The 14,784-nt window shown below is 32.9% G+C and overlaps 1 protein-coding gene across 1 annotated transcript in view; it reads right to left on the bottom strand.

Moving 5' to 3' along the window:
• Positions 1-787: 787 nt before the first annotated feature.
• Positions 788-14,784, bottom strand: part of LOC131847796 (dynein beta chain, ciliary-like) — a 54,811-nt gene continuing 40,814 nt past the window's right edge. The window contains exons 56-82 of the mRNA XM_059197447.1: positions 14,556-14,717; positions 13,923-14,171; positions 13,358-13,469; positions 12,646-12,908; positions 12,491-12,571; positions 12,019-12,234; positions 11,618-11,766; positions 11,089-11,248; positions 10,408-10,574; positions 9,975-10,176; positions 9,396-9,526; positions 8,939-9,223; positions 8,490-8,745; positions 8,033-8,214; positions 7,716-7,847; positions 7,266-7,398; positions 6,865-7,091; positions 5,644-5,767; positions 5,074-5,210; positions 4,565-4,760; positions 4,043-4,216; positions 3,700-3,768; positions 2,996-3,178; positions 2,385-2,558; positions 1,818-1,966; positions 1,287-1,481; positions 788-933 (exon numbers count right to left, since the gene is read on the bottom strand). Of these exons, the coding sequence (XP_059053430.1) occupies positions 834-933; positions 1,287-1,481; positions 1,818-1,966; positions 2,385-2,558; positions 2,996-3,178; positions 3,700-3,768; positions 4,043-4,216; positions 4,565-4,760; positions 5,074-5,210; positions 5,644-5,767; positions 6,865-7,091; positions 7,266-7,398; positions 7,716-7,847; positions 8,033-8,214; positions 8,490-8,745; positions 8,939-9,223; positions 9,396-9,526; positions 9,975-10,176; positions 10,408-10,574; positions 11,089-11,248; positions 11,618-11,766; positions 12,019-12,234; positions 12,491-12,571; positions 12,646-12,908; positions 13,358-13,469; positions 13,923-14,171; positions 14,556-14,717 (4,608 nt within the window). The 3' untranslated portion in view covers positions 788-833. The remainder of the gene's footprint in view (positions 934-1,286; positions 1,482-1,817; positions 1,967-2,384; positions 2,559-2,995; positions 3,179-3,699; positions 3,769-4,042; positions 4,217-4,564; positions 4,761-5,073; positions 5,211-5,643; positions 5,768-6,864; positions 7,092-7,265; positions 7,399-7,715; positions 7,848-8,032; positions 8,215-8,489; positions 8,746-8,938; positions 9,224-9,395; positions 9,527-9,974; positions 10,177-10,407; positions 10,575-11,088; positions 11,249-11,617; positions 11,767-12,018; positions 12,235-12,490; positions 12,572-12,645; positions 12,909-13,357; positions 13,470-13,922; positions 14,172-14,555; positions 14,718-14,784) is intronic.

The raw sequence follows: 14,784 nt of genomic DNA, 5'->3' as shown, positions 1-14,784 counted from the left end.
CACCGGTGTCAGAGAGGTTGAAGAGTAATCGTCTATCATGGTATGGACATGTAATGCATAGGAACGAGGATAATATTTTAAGAAAGGTGTTACATATGAATGTGGATGGTTATAAGGGCAGAGGAAGGTCGAAAAAGAGATGGATGGACTGTGTGAAAGATGATATAGTAAGAAAGGAAGTAAATAACGCGATGACTGCGAACAGGGATGAATGGAAGCGAAAAACATATTACACGGACCCCAAATAAATGGGATAAGCAAGAAGCAGATGATGAAGTGCTACAGGTAGTGATGTCGATGGTCTAATAGTATAATTATTTAATTTTTTATTACAAATCCTATAATTTACCATTTCTGACAAAATCGCGTACACTGAAAACATATTATTCAATGTACACGATTTTGTCAGAAATGGTAAATTATAGGATAATATGGACAATAAAGAACCTAGTTATGCAGCCTCGAAATTTGATGCCCTGAACATCTCCGTGTTTTCGGTAGAAAATTGCACGCATGTTATTAAAACCGTAAAAGTACGAACATTGCCTAATAAAACAGTGATATTTTTGTAAAGATAATGTATTATAGAAAATTATTCAAAATAAATATAACTCTAGAATAGATGCTTTACTTTCACACAAACAATAATCAAAATATTAATAGAAATATAAGCGGGAATAGAGGGATTCGTTTCATATAGGCACTAATCTAAACCTACTTCTGTTTGTGGGTGAATAAATACAATATTGGATATGTTATTTTAATTAATATTTAAGGCTTCAAATGATAAAAAATAAGTTTTAAATACTACAATATAAATAATACATTAAATATTAGACACCAAGTAATAGTGCAACACCGGCCAAAGTCCAGCGCGTCGGTTTGTCCTTCGTCTTCAGATTAAAGGTCCAAACAAACGTTGGTCCACGCATACTGCAAATTATTAGTAAACCATATTAAGTTATGTGCATAGTATAGTATAGTTTGTATTATTCATTTATATATTATTAGATAAGGAAGAATATTTATTAATTCACATCATATAAAATAGTTGAGAAAGAGTGGCTAACTTGCTGACGATCCGTCTAATACAGCGTTGTAACTTTCGGTTATTACATAGAAACAATCCGATTTGTACATCTCATGCTTCGCCATTTCTCTTGCTTAGTCAAGAGAAATGGCGAAGCATGGGATGTTATACTACCTTATCTCATCCTCCAAACCGAAATATAGCTCACAGAGCAAGTTGCTTGGCGACATTACGATACAGATCTTTAATATCTTACCGTATCTTGTAAACAGGGCACTCGTATACATTGCGTGTATCCTGTTTGTCCTGCGTAACAGCCTTGATGAAGATGACGGGCATCAATGGGAACAGTTCCATCATCCGTGACTCCACTATACCGCCTGTGGCCGTGTCCCACCGCGCACCCTCCATGTACAGCCCGTGGATATTGGCGCCTTCACGGGGCGGTGCACTGATAAATGGTAAACATGCAACTAGCGAATAGTTTAACACTGAATAACGAAACTCAATTTGTAATTCCTAATAATAATAATATAATATATAAACATCTTCATAAATAATACATATAGTTATATAAATATTGTAATATTATAGAAACTAGGAATTATCTGTACAGAGTATAATAATATCTCGAAATACACATAGTAAATAATGGATTGATTAGAAAGGAAGTATAGTTCATTTTAATTAATTTTAAAAGTTAGTACAAATTACAAAAAAGGCTGCTTTGTCTGGTCCATATCCTACGTTACACTTTAAATTATTCGTATTATACATATGCTCTTACTTGAAATCTCCTCTATTCTTTTTGGTGACGTCACAATTGAGACACATCTTGTCTAGTGGCCATTCGTTCTTGCGCGCCGTCTGCTGCATTATAGCGGTCAGGAACGATTGAGGGTTGAAGAAACCGGCCAGCCATACCGCCGGTGGTAGCTACACACCACAATAACGTTTATCATTGAAGCCAATATTTACTATCACACTTTAAAAATGTGAATGGAATAGTAATTATCATAACTAATAATAATAAAGATATAGTAATAAACCTAATGTTTATTAGAATTTATTAGGCATAAATGTTATATCGTAGGAACGCCATAAGGAAAACAACAATCCGTATCATTCTCTTCAACCGAAGCAGAATACGTAGCTTTGTATCAAGCCTCAAAGTAGATAATATGTTAAAATAATATACTTAACAGTTTGTTGAATAGGAGTATAGTAGTTATGTATGAATGTGATCAAAAATTTTCATTCACGAACAAAATTTCCTACTTTGTTAGCTTTTCTCAAGAAATTATACTGTAACAAATAAGAGACAAATAATATACCTATATGGCAATAAACGTACATTAAAGTCACCAGACCAATTTTCAAGTTCGCTGAGCCTTAGACAAAGGTCTGAGAACCAAGCGGCAAGTCCGAGTAAGCTCGGATATGCCAACTTAGTCCACGAATCTGGTACCTTGTCCATGAACAACGATTCCATCAGCTTTTCCATGTCACTGCTAATGGTTAGTTCTCCCTGAAAGATATTAATAATTTGAGATTATTATTGAACGATTACGCTTAGGTTTGTATTATTGAAAAATAAATTGGCCCATTGCAGTATTGCTGCATAATTATGAATATAAACAATTCAGCCACCCACATTTTTCTTATAGTCAATTCACTCACCTGTCCGTCCTGTTCGGAAAATATCTCCAAATACTGGGTCCAATAGTATTATTAAACTATTATTTATTTGAATAAATGATTTTCTATTCTATTCTATTAAACCTTTTTAAGCATTGCATTGCATGCAAAATGTTCATCTATATTAGCCATCTTTAGGAGGATTTATATGACAAATATACGCCAAAAGATTTATATATATTATGTAATAAGATAAAGATGTGTATATTTATGCTGAATTCATAAAGTTTATGAGTAATTTCTAAGAATAAACCTCGTTGTACAAACCTTGAGGCCAAGTTCGAGCTCTTTGAGAGAGCGTCGAATCTCACCCATTAGTCTGTTCATACGTTCACACTCCTGAAGTGCTACGATAGTGAATGGTGTCAGTTCTTCCACTTTGCCTATCAACTCCTGCAAGTTGAACGGCTCCGGTACTCTGTCCAGGATGTCGTCGAGCATGTATCGCACCTGATATCGTACAATTCACTAGCCATTATAATAGTAAACTATAAAATATTAGGATACCCGCACACTGTGACACAGGGGACTGGGTGTCATAAGAAAAAAAGAGAATACATTATCGACGTTTTTGCAACACCTTCATTAATTCTCTGCTCCTATCGACCACCTCGAATGTCTTATACTAAAAGATTTTTTTCAATTCGAACTAGTAGTAAAATTACCACGTTCAACAAAACAAAATTTATTTTATAATATTAATAATATCTATATTTTTTTGGTTTATACTAAGAAATCAGTATAGTTACAACAGATTTTATGGATATAAATTAAATATGTGTTTATCATGACTTTGTATGTTTGAGAATGTATCTAACGGCTTATTATTTTATGTAATTAAATTAAAAGGTTCATGTAATGCCAAACTCCTCAATAAATTCGACCGAGATTAAGGATTATTTACAGGTCTAGTCATCCAGACTGAAATGGTTGCACGTAATGTGATAATATGTTATTTGAATACTACACACCATTTCTTCTTTTGTAGCTCCGCCACCAGCTTGGGCACCACTATCTCGAGGTTGCATTTCAAATACCACCTGGTACAAGGGAAAATAATGTGTCAAATCTGAGTATATTTTTCGACAAACATATCGATCAAATTAAATATGTTAATCATCATAGTCTCTTATGAAGGTTGAGTTTTTGTATTAATATTTTTTCCCTACTGTCCATTCGTCTATCCATCTCTATACATACATTCAATTGAGGAAAACTGGCATATGCGATACGAAAATTGTTAAAGCTACTTTTAAAACTTTAGAATACAAAACGACTATGACTACAACTAGACGATTCCGCCAGAAATATTACCTTGAACAAACGCTCTGAAACTGTGGTCAAATACCCAATCTCAGCATTAGGATGTAACCCGTAGAGATATGGTGTCTCGTCTGGCAAGTAATCGTCTATGTACTGGTGGTAACCTACGTAGTCGGAGTTGGGAGGCGATATGAATCCTTGGGCAAGTTGAAGTTCCCCGTCCACCTAAAATTGTTCAGTCCATTTTTGCTATGTAAATGCAATTTAATAATGTTTCTTTAGGGCGAGCCTATCGCCTTCTTTCGGTTTAATTTATTAACTGTGTTTATATTATCAAAAAGTCTGTTAGTAATGTAAATTGATTTTATTTACAATAATTTTTATTTACAATATTCATCTTGACTTTTCTGCATGTAGGTATCTGGGTAACAACGAAATTTGAATATTATATCAAATCAAAAATTATTTATTCATAGAAGACATTATCGTTGATTCTCAACAGCAAGTATTTTGTATTATTATTTTTTATCCTACCGTCCAGTATTAATAATACTTGTGTGAAATAGAACATACTAGTTCGGGCTGCATGTACTCGAGCAGGAATGTACGACAGAGCCGTCTGTCCCAATCGTCGGTGATGTGACCGCCGTACATGATCTCACCGAACAGATAGCGCAAGTCCTCCCAGGGCACGCGCGGATTTGCCTCCAAGTAATTAAATAACACGTACACACAGATGGTCAAGTCGCCAAAGTTGAACGGATAGACTCTATAATAGAGAAGGATTAATAATTAATAGCTATTATTAGGTACTCAAACAAATGATAGTTAATGTATGCCTTTTTTTGGATATTATCTTTCACCATCCATCTTATTGTCGGTCGTCCTTTTTCTTCCACGATAAAATTTAAAAATAAGATATTGTAATATATATAAATTAAGAATGTGAATAAAATACCGTACTTGAATATGCTCTAAAACATTAAAGCTTTTTATACTAAAACGTATAGGTATAATTTAACATACAAATTTTTAATCAAATATGTAGTTTTAGAATAAGGTATTCCAATTTTCATATTCACCTGTTCCAACCCTGCGGGCCGAACTTGCGCCGCTCGGCAACGACGGCATGGAAATAGCACAGAGAGAACAGGACCGACTTAAACTCGGCTTCCTTACTGCACATTTCCAATGTTTCTTGACTGAAGTTATCTAATGACTAGCAAGTATATAAATAAAATTTTACTACGTTAAAACAAATGTATAAACACGATGATTGTTCATATGAAATAAGCTCTATATTAAACAAAATTATATAGGTATATTCTTATTAGCTACTTCTCTACGGAAAATAGTAGAAAATAAAAATTTCATGACTTATGTAGTCATGAAATTTTTATTTTTAGCAAGTTTTTTTAAAAACTTGCTAATATTCGACAGTATGGGAAAAATTTATTATTAAAAATTAGAATTATTATATTTATGAAAAAAGTTACACCGATTTATGATATAAGATGATGTATTACAAATTGCGTATATTCTATGCTTCTAACAAAATATGTATGTACAGAGGGACTATCCTGTATCTTCTCTGTTTACGTGCCCCGTAATAACAAGAAAGGAAGCAACAAATAGATCAAAGTATTTTCTACCTTATGCAAATTAGCCCACATTCCAATTGGAGGTTCATTAGTGATCTTAATTGCTGACTCCAAGATACCCTGTGGTATTATATGATATGCCGCATCTGCTGCTGGTTCTGCGCTCAAGTACAATCTGTACGAGATATTTTTTTAAATACTTTAATGGGTCAGCTTTTACTAAGATACAAAAGAAATCAATTATCTGTATTTACTGGTAATTATATATAATTATATTACTAGTTGGCCTGGCCACGTATTGCTGTGGTTTAGTTGTTCCAATAATGAGTTAATAAAAAAATCTTTTCAGTCGGCGTAGATATAATTCACTTCCAGAAAATTCTTACTTCATATCCCGGCTCATTTATCCGGCTTCATCCATTACTCTTTCGCCGTTCAGGCTATCAAACTCTGGAATGACTTACCTCTTGATATCAAGACCGCCACGAGTAAAATTTCGTTTAAACAGAAATTGCGGGAACATTATTTAAATTTGTAACTTTTTTTTACTGTCTTTCTACCTTTTACACATCTTTCTGTTATTTCCCTATAGCTCTCTCTATATTTATATATATATATTTTCTTACTTTCAACTTGAGGCTCTACTTATAATTTGATTATCAGATAATTATGTATTTATTTATATATAATATTTATATATTTATGTTTATATTTATACATTTATTTATGTATGTTTATTATTATTATTAATTTTTATTGAAATTTATATTTAAAATATTTTGCTTTATATTTATATATATCTTTTTTTTTTTTTTTTAACATTACTCATTTATATTAGTGCACCGCCAACAATTTTTCTCTGCACCACTCATGGTTGACTGGTAGATAACGCCGCATGGTGTTAAGTCCGCCATATGTACACATTGTTTTTGTGCATTAAAGTTAAATAAATAAAAATAAAAAAATATAATGAACTAAATTTCATCAAAATTGATTCCGTAATTTCGGAGTTTATTCTAGACAAACAGCATGCGAGATATTCATATAGATATCTTAGAAACACTTTATTATCATATTGATATTAAAAATATATATTGTTATGAGGAATGAAGACTCCGGAAATATTGCACCAATTTTCAAAATTCTATCACTGTTTGAAAGGTACATTATTCCAAGTAACATATATATTATGTTAACATATAAAAAAATCACAAAGATAATAGCCCCCAAATGGAGCAGACTACTGGTCACATATTCATATTCGTAACTAACCTATATTCAGGTAGAGGATTTTCAAATGTTTCTTCCATTTTCTTTTCAAGCGTTGCAAGCCATTTCGCTACCAAATGAATGTTTTGTAGAATCACCCAATGTCCGTTAACCGAAGCCACGCCCATAGCTTCTTCAGCAACAACTTCCTGACCTTGGCCAAGGGAAACTATATGGAAGTTCTTCTTATCCGTAGAAAAGCCAAGTTTTCGGCCCAACTTTTCTAAATCCTAGGTAAAAGAAAAAAGTATGAATAAAATATTGTTTTATGCATTGTTTCTTGTATACTTAAATAAACTTTATGTTACTTAAAGTGTTAATAAGAGTATTTGGTAGTGTTTTGCTGTAGTAAAACATGTTCATAATATATCTATAAAATCTCGGTGCTAGTTATTATAGTATACCTTTAGTGGATCTACTCCTGGTGACAAAATGAAGAACATAGCCGTAGTAGATGTACTCTCCTGATAAGACTTCTCTAAAGGTGGAGTTCGCGCTTCAATGTATTTTGTTCCCAGATTTTCTTCACAAAATGCACTAAAACCATTTAGGAAATCAATAAAATTACTATAAACTTCGTCTGTTTTTTAAATATAAAATATAGCCTATGTTCGTTCACGTATATTTCTTTAAGATCTGCCTAGAAGGTAAGAAATTGCGCATTAATTTATATAGAGTAATATTATGTTATCTGTGATATTGTTGAGCGTGCAGTCTGAAATTTAATAACACATCTGAAATTATTATAAATAATCGTCATTTATGGTAATGCAGTTTTAATTAGGTCTAGTATTATCTTAAAAAATGCTAAAAGCACATTCTTAGCTTTCATTTTGTCAATAGTTATGTTGTACCTGGATGCATATGACATTCGGTCGGGGCGTAGTGCGCGCATGATGCAAAGTCGTTGCAATGGTGTTTTATTCTTCCATTCACCTGGCAATTTGTCTCTTTCGGGTGCTTCACCGTCGGTATATTTTTGCCATCTATTTACAAAATTAATTATATTTCTTAATTAATCACCTATTTATCATTTATTAATCACTTATTATATGAATATTTTAATGTAAATACAGTATGTAAATACAGAATACATCAGTAGCAAAAATGAAACAGAGTGATAACGTAATATATGCCTATAGTGTAATATCTGTTTGTGCAATTCAAAAACCTTTTAACAGCACCCTCGATGTCCTTGTCGAGGTTCTCGAACGCATCCATTTTGGATAAAGCGATAATACCACCCCAGGAGTTATTTGAGAGCCATGAATACGGAGACACTTCGGGTGCCACAGCAAACTTTAATAAGAAGTCCAACTCTCGTGGATCTACTTTGCCTTCAGCTTGTAGTACCTGTAAAGTATATATGCTATCTTATTGTTATTGTTTGATATTTGTAAATTTAATACTGAGCTTGTATTATTATAAGTACACTTTTCTATGTACAAGTATATTTCTTGCCAAAACTTGCATAAAGAGAATTCAGATTTAGATGGAGATTCCTTTTTTTAAATTTAAATGTTTTCTTCGTTATTATTGTATAATAGACTGGCAGACTTATTAAAACCTTTATAGAAAATTTATTGATATCGTATTAATTATAAAACAAGATATTGTAAAAAACCGACCTGTATTGTAATTAAGAATAAGAACACGAGCTTGTCTCTCTCAAACAGTCCTCTACTAGTGTAAACGAACACTGCAAATGTAATACTGTCAAGGAGTTTCCGCACACGTGCTTCAAGTTCATCTGCAGCTTCAGCTCTCATCAGTGCATCCTTGAACACCACGCTGTATGCTTTCAACGAAAATTGATACATTGGGTTGATCTTGTTCAAATCGTTCAGAATGAAGTACAAGAGGGATGCACGGGCCGCTGCACGCCTGTTGGTTTAAAAAACGGTGGAATTAAAATATTCTACTTGACATGACGCATTTTACGCCCACGGTGTATATAGGTACATACCAATAATAATGGAAACATATCATTATATACTGACAAAATATTTTTTCCCTACATACATATATAACATATATAACACATATCATATATAATAATTAATTCATCAAAACTCACCTATATCTCTCTCTAGCTTCATCAATTTTCACGGCAGTAACTTTTCCTTCCTCCACTTTTATTTCAATATCTGCAGCAGTTTTTTTAGTAGTTTCTAGATTTATGACCAGCGCTGAATCACTTAGTATATCAGGTCCAGCTGAAGACAATCTCTTCAGTAAATCATCTTCTAGTGTTTTGAGAGTAATCTTAAAATCATTTTGTTGCTTGGTGAGACCCGCACGAAGACTTTCTAAATCTGGTCTTTCTGCTTTTACTACTTCACCTAGCAGCTGTTCTTCGAGGCTAATTTAAGAAATTAATTCTATATTATCAATATTTTTATATCTAATAAAAATCAGAATATCAATTTTAGATCATACTTTTTTAATTATGTATTACTACGCTAAAAGCACACCAAGATTAGCAAAGTAAGTTAAAATATGTACAAGACATATTATTCAATAATTTTATTTACCCATCTTTAGTGACAGTAAAATTAATCAAAGTGCACTGTGCTTGCATTTCTGGTTGGTAATGAGGGTTCGCTAGTTTCGTTTGAATCAAGAAACGGAAATTTGGATGATAGTCTATTTCTCTATCACCTATCTGTAAATGGAGAAAATTGATTAAATGCCAAGTCGCGGCAGATTTGTCCGAAACAATTAGAATTACAATAGATAGTAAGATTTTGTCTAATTAGCAGTGTGAGTACCCCAAATAAAACTTCACTTCCGGTGCTTCACACACACTACTTTAAAGTATATACCGGTTCAGGTATATACTTTAAATTACAAATTGTAGTAATATAGTAACCCAAGCAACAAATGCATATTAAACATTATCCATTACGTAAATCAGGCATAAATTGTGGTAATCTTTTAATGGATATGAATAAATTATATTGACTGATTTTTGCCCGACTAAACCACCTTAGGCTTTTACAATAATGAAACATTGTAAAATTTAAATAGATTTTCTAATACTATCTTACATACATCTATATTATAAAATGAAGCCTTTATTTCACAAGTTACTGCACAAAACAGTATATTACCTTCAGTACTCGCCCTTTCCGTATCAACACTCGACCCAGCAGAGGTTCTAACACTGCGTCTACCGTCTCACCAATATTTTCCAATAGTACTACGTCACCGTTACTGACACCACGCTCAATACGGTCCAAGTAGTTTCGCTGTGTCAGACGAATCACCACTAACGTGTCGCCGTATTTAGATTTTATCCATTTTATACCCTGTCTGTACATTAATTGCAATATTAAAAGTTTGATGGAAATTCCAGATTTGGTATAAGCTGAGCTAAGACTCCATGGAGATTTATAATTAAGTACTTATTAATTCAGAATGTATCTATACTAATAAATAAAATTGAGGCACAACTCTTATATAATAAATATATACTTTCATTTAGATGAACTAGGCAATGATCTACATTTATACCTATATAATAATTATTTATTATGGTCTTACAATTGTGGGTCAATCATAAGCGGCCACCGCGCCGAGTTTGTCAGTATAGTAGCGTTTTCAGTACTCATGGTATCGGTAGGCAGCCCCTCGTTGTTCCAACACGCGACTTGTGCGTCATCAGTTAACATCGACAGCGGTTCTAGACCTTCAGTCGTTTCTATCTTAGGCTATAAAAAAAATGTTCATTAAACTAATATAAAAATAATAAAATTTTATAGTTTTGAATAATCTTGTACTCTTTTAGTTCATTTTTAAGGAATGTTAAGCTCCGTACGGAACGTAAACATAATTTATAGGTATAATAACAAATTTCGCAAAGAAAATTATTTAATATCCCTTTATTTGTTATATGGTCCAAAATAACCCAATTGGCATACTTAATTAATGGAAACTACTACATCCGCAGATTTAAATCGTAACGACATGCATAAAAAGAAAAAAATATAGTTGTATTTCTGTATAATATGACGTCCACAGACTTGAGGAAGGATAATAATTTATTGCCACATTCTTATTTTATTAATAATTAAAGCTCTTTTACAATTCACAATAATGTTTTTATTCTAATAGGTTGCTGTATAAAAATAACAACAATAATTTTATTTGGATGATACGTGAGTATATATTCCAATACGGATGTAACTTAGACTCTTTTTAAAGTTAAAAATAAAATATTTTTACGTTAGTCTTCCCCAGCGCGGGTATCCAATCTTCATACATCAACTGCTGCCTGTAGCGACGCATGAAGCAACCCACGTAGGATATGAAGGCTGTCACGAGTAGCACATCTCCGGGCAACATCATCCCCGATTCTTTTAGGTTCACTACTGTCGCAGACCATCTGTTAATTAGATATAACTCTCAGAATGCTTATTAACTTAAGCAGAATTTTCCAAAAAATTGATCATTATCACGGATGAGATTAAAGTAAACTACGATTGTAGTTAAGTATTGTTTGGCCATCAAAGTCATGTTTTCTCATTGTATTACTTCATGGTTTTATATAATTTTGTTTAATTTCGCTATGCATTTGTGAGACCATAAATATTCTGTACGGAAACCTAATCACTACTACTGGAAGCGTAGTAAGTAACGAAATTAACTTATGCAAAATGACACCTAATATAATAAAATTGATTTTCCCATCATATTGTTCCTGTTTATATAAGTGTATAAAATTATACAATCATTCATATAATTATATGCTCACCTAATTTTCTCTGAAGCTAAACCATTAACCAATCTATTAGCTAAGTCAATAGTTGCATTAGTGGAATCCGCCTCCGCTTGACATTTCATCTTTTCATTCACCGCCTCTTGGAATGCTTTCAATAACTCTTCGAGTTTTTCTTCCAATTCCTATTAGAATGAATAAAGATAAAAACAACAATATAAAAGTAAAAGAGAAGTATTTAAAAAAATCACTGTTTTAGCTTAAACATTAATAGTCTATGTTGACTATTAGTTGCTTAATAATATAACTTAAATAGTCGTACCTGCTTGAAAAGTAGATACACAAAATATGTATAATAAAAAAAATTTGTTAAAAACAGTAAATTGTAACAAAACATCAACATTAGGAAAGATAATGTATATATGTATTGTATATACTTTGATTTGCTCTGTCAGGAAGGAGAGCTTATCTCGGGCTGCTTGAAGCTCTGCATTGGCGGCATTGAGAGCGCGTCGTTTCGGTTCCACCACTACGTAGACGTCATAGAACTTTACAATGTTGATCACCCATGAGCACAAACCCGCTGCTGCTGCTGACTTTGACATTATGAATTCAGCATTGAACTCCGGGTTCTTTATATATGGTTGTACTGCCTGCACATAGACGGTTTATTTAAAAATAATTGGGTTTGACATTCAGTCAGACGGAGAGACATAGTTAATAGAATATAAAGCAGATATTATAATTGACGATCATATTATTGCTGACGATATAAACTATAAAAGACAGCAAAATAAGACTTGTACCATTGCATTTATTAAATTTACAAGCGAATCTATATTTTTTTGTATATTTTTATTAGCGCAATCATATAAACTTATTTTATCAATATATTACGAAATAAGTTACCTTGATAACATCTGGGTGAATGTTCTCTTTATCGTAATATACTAAATCGTATAGGAATTGATCTACCTTTGCCATCATCAGCTGAAATTGATGAAATAATTTTAGAAAACAATCGTATCACAAAGGATATTAAGATTTATTAAATATTAACACACCTTACAAGCTTTCCAAGATCGGTCCTTAGGAATTTTTCCTTTTTTAGAGAATAATACGAGAACAGCAGCAGTGACATTAACTACGGCATCAGGTGGTGAACCGAAAGACTTCAGCTCTGTTAAGTTATTCTTATTCAGCGTGTTAAGCGCTTCTTGGGCCGCGAGCAATGCTGGCTCAGCTTTGGCTAAGTCGTCTGCGCAAATCTTCGCTTTGATCGTTACATCTTCTTCTATTACTTTAACCTTTTTTTCTTCTTCGGCCGCTGTTTTAATAGTAAATCATAAAGTACTATGCGTATACTAATGTGCTGAACAGTTAGCCAGTGCAGGCAATAGGCAGGTAGAAAAGAGATAAGTAATTTTAAATTAAGAGCAACTATTCTAAGTAGACGATACAATATTGTATGTATGTGTAACCAGAGACAGTAGTGTAAAAGTAATCTACGTGGGTACCTCAACCACGTATTTCATCCTACAAGCAATTTGCTTTGTAATCTGAGTTTTGGTTTAAGTAGATTAGGCAGTGTAATTATGTAGGAATATGTATAAATTATGTAGGCAGTGTAATTATGTTAACGCATGAGTGGTATCACGGGTATCACATGATAACGTGATCTACGAGGAAAACCATCAGGAAGGCCGACAGTTTTTACCATCCCAATTATGAAAAAAGATGTGTGTCGCTATAAAAATGTTATTACGACTATCATACCAAATGCCTTTTCTTTTGACACTTTTTCACTTTCAGCCCCCACAACATCAATAAGCTCTTCGGCGGCTTTATTCTTGACTTTCAATATAACTTCTTGCTCCGCTAGTGTTACCTATGTATGGACGAAGTAAGTTGTTTATATTTTTCATGTTCTACATTATTTATTATTTTTTTCTATAGGCTATAACATCGTAACGTCGTTTTTTCTCCGTAATTATATCCAAGAGATAGAGAGTCAAATCTAGTCGACTCAAAAAAAACTTAGTGTTTATATTTCTGATTCTCGGATAAGGAAACACCCATATCGAGAATCCAACCCCAAGAAAGAAACCCCAGAAAAACAAATTAATCCGAGAGACGACGGTAGGCTCGACCCCCACCATGTGGGTTTCAAAGCATAGCAAGCGAAATGTTGCCCACATTTTATTTTCTTGCTGCTTGTCAAGTGATGCATTCACCGCAACATCTATAGCTGATAATGCCTCTGAACACATCATGAGGGATAACAGTCGAACGTTATTTTTTATTTTTTTTCTATTTGCTAAGTTAATTTTAGTATATTTACCTTTAAGACCGCAACATCAGCGGCACACGAAGCTAATTTTTCCAATCCATTTTCTAACCTTGATATCATCATTTTCAAGTTCGTAGTTTTTTCATTAAGTAATTTGCTGTAAAGTGCAATTTGTTCCAGGAAAGTCTTAGGCGTCGTGTAGTTGTACCGTTTTTCATTTTGGAAATAAACTGCAGACATCTGATTCACACTTTGGTGAACGTGTGACATAAAGGCAGAAACAGGATCCACCAGATGCGGCTGTAAACACATGTCTAATAATTAAAATATTTCAATTCACTTCAATTATCGGTTTTCATTAGATTTTTTATTGAAGCCAATTTTTATACAAATATACTCGACATTGCATACCAAAAATAATATTGATAATAATGGTATTTATACTAATAGAATAGTTTCATTAGGATTTCACGAATTTACAGTAATCAATTATATTCTTATTATTATATATTTGACAAATTTCTGAGCATACCTCTCTTTTTTAGGTTCCAATTTACAAGTATATTTATGTGTTAAAATTCCAAATCAATCAAAATAACAAAGTATAGCCTATATGTATAAAATAATATAAGACATAAATAGGAATATTTATATGCTGAGCTCTTAAAAATAGTGCAAGTATACCGGTAACGATTCCACTTCTGTGATGAACCGCTTGGAGACAGATCGGAGCGCTTCCTGTGGCCACTCGTGGAACCAATTTATGGCCGTACAATTGACTATAGAAGGGAACTTGCGCGCTCGAATACGCAGCGTTGCACCCACCGGGGAGAAACACAGCACCACCTGTACAAATTAAACATTTTTACCAAATTGTATACATTATATTGACGAAATATATAACATGATAATA

This window comes from Achroia grisella, unplaced genomic scaffold (assembly GCF_030625045.1).
Source record: "Achroia grisella isolate CSIRO2021 unplaced genomic scaffold, CSIRO_AGI_Agris_v1 utg540, whole genome shotgun sequence".
Classification (NCBI taxonomy): Eukaryota; Metazoa; Arthropoda; class Insecta; order Lepidoptera; family Pyralidae; genus Achroia; species Achroia grisella.
The sequence above is the reverse complement of the archived record's forward strand: the minus strand, read 5'-3'. Positions and strand labels throughout refer to the sequence as shown.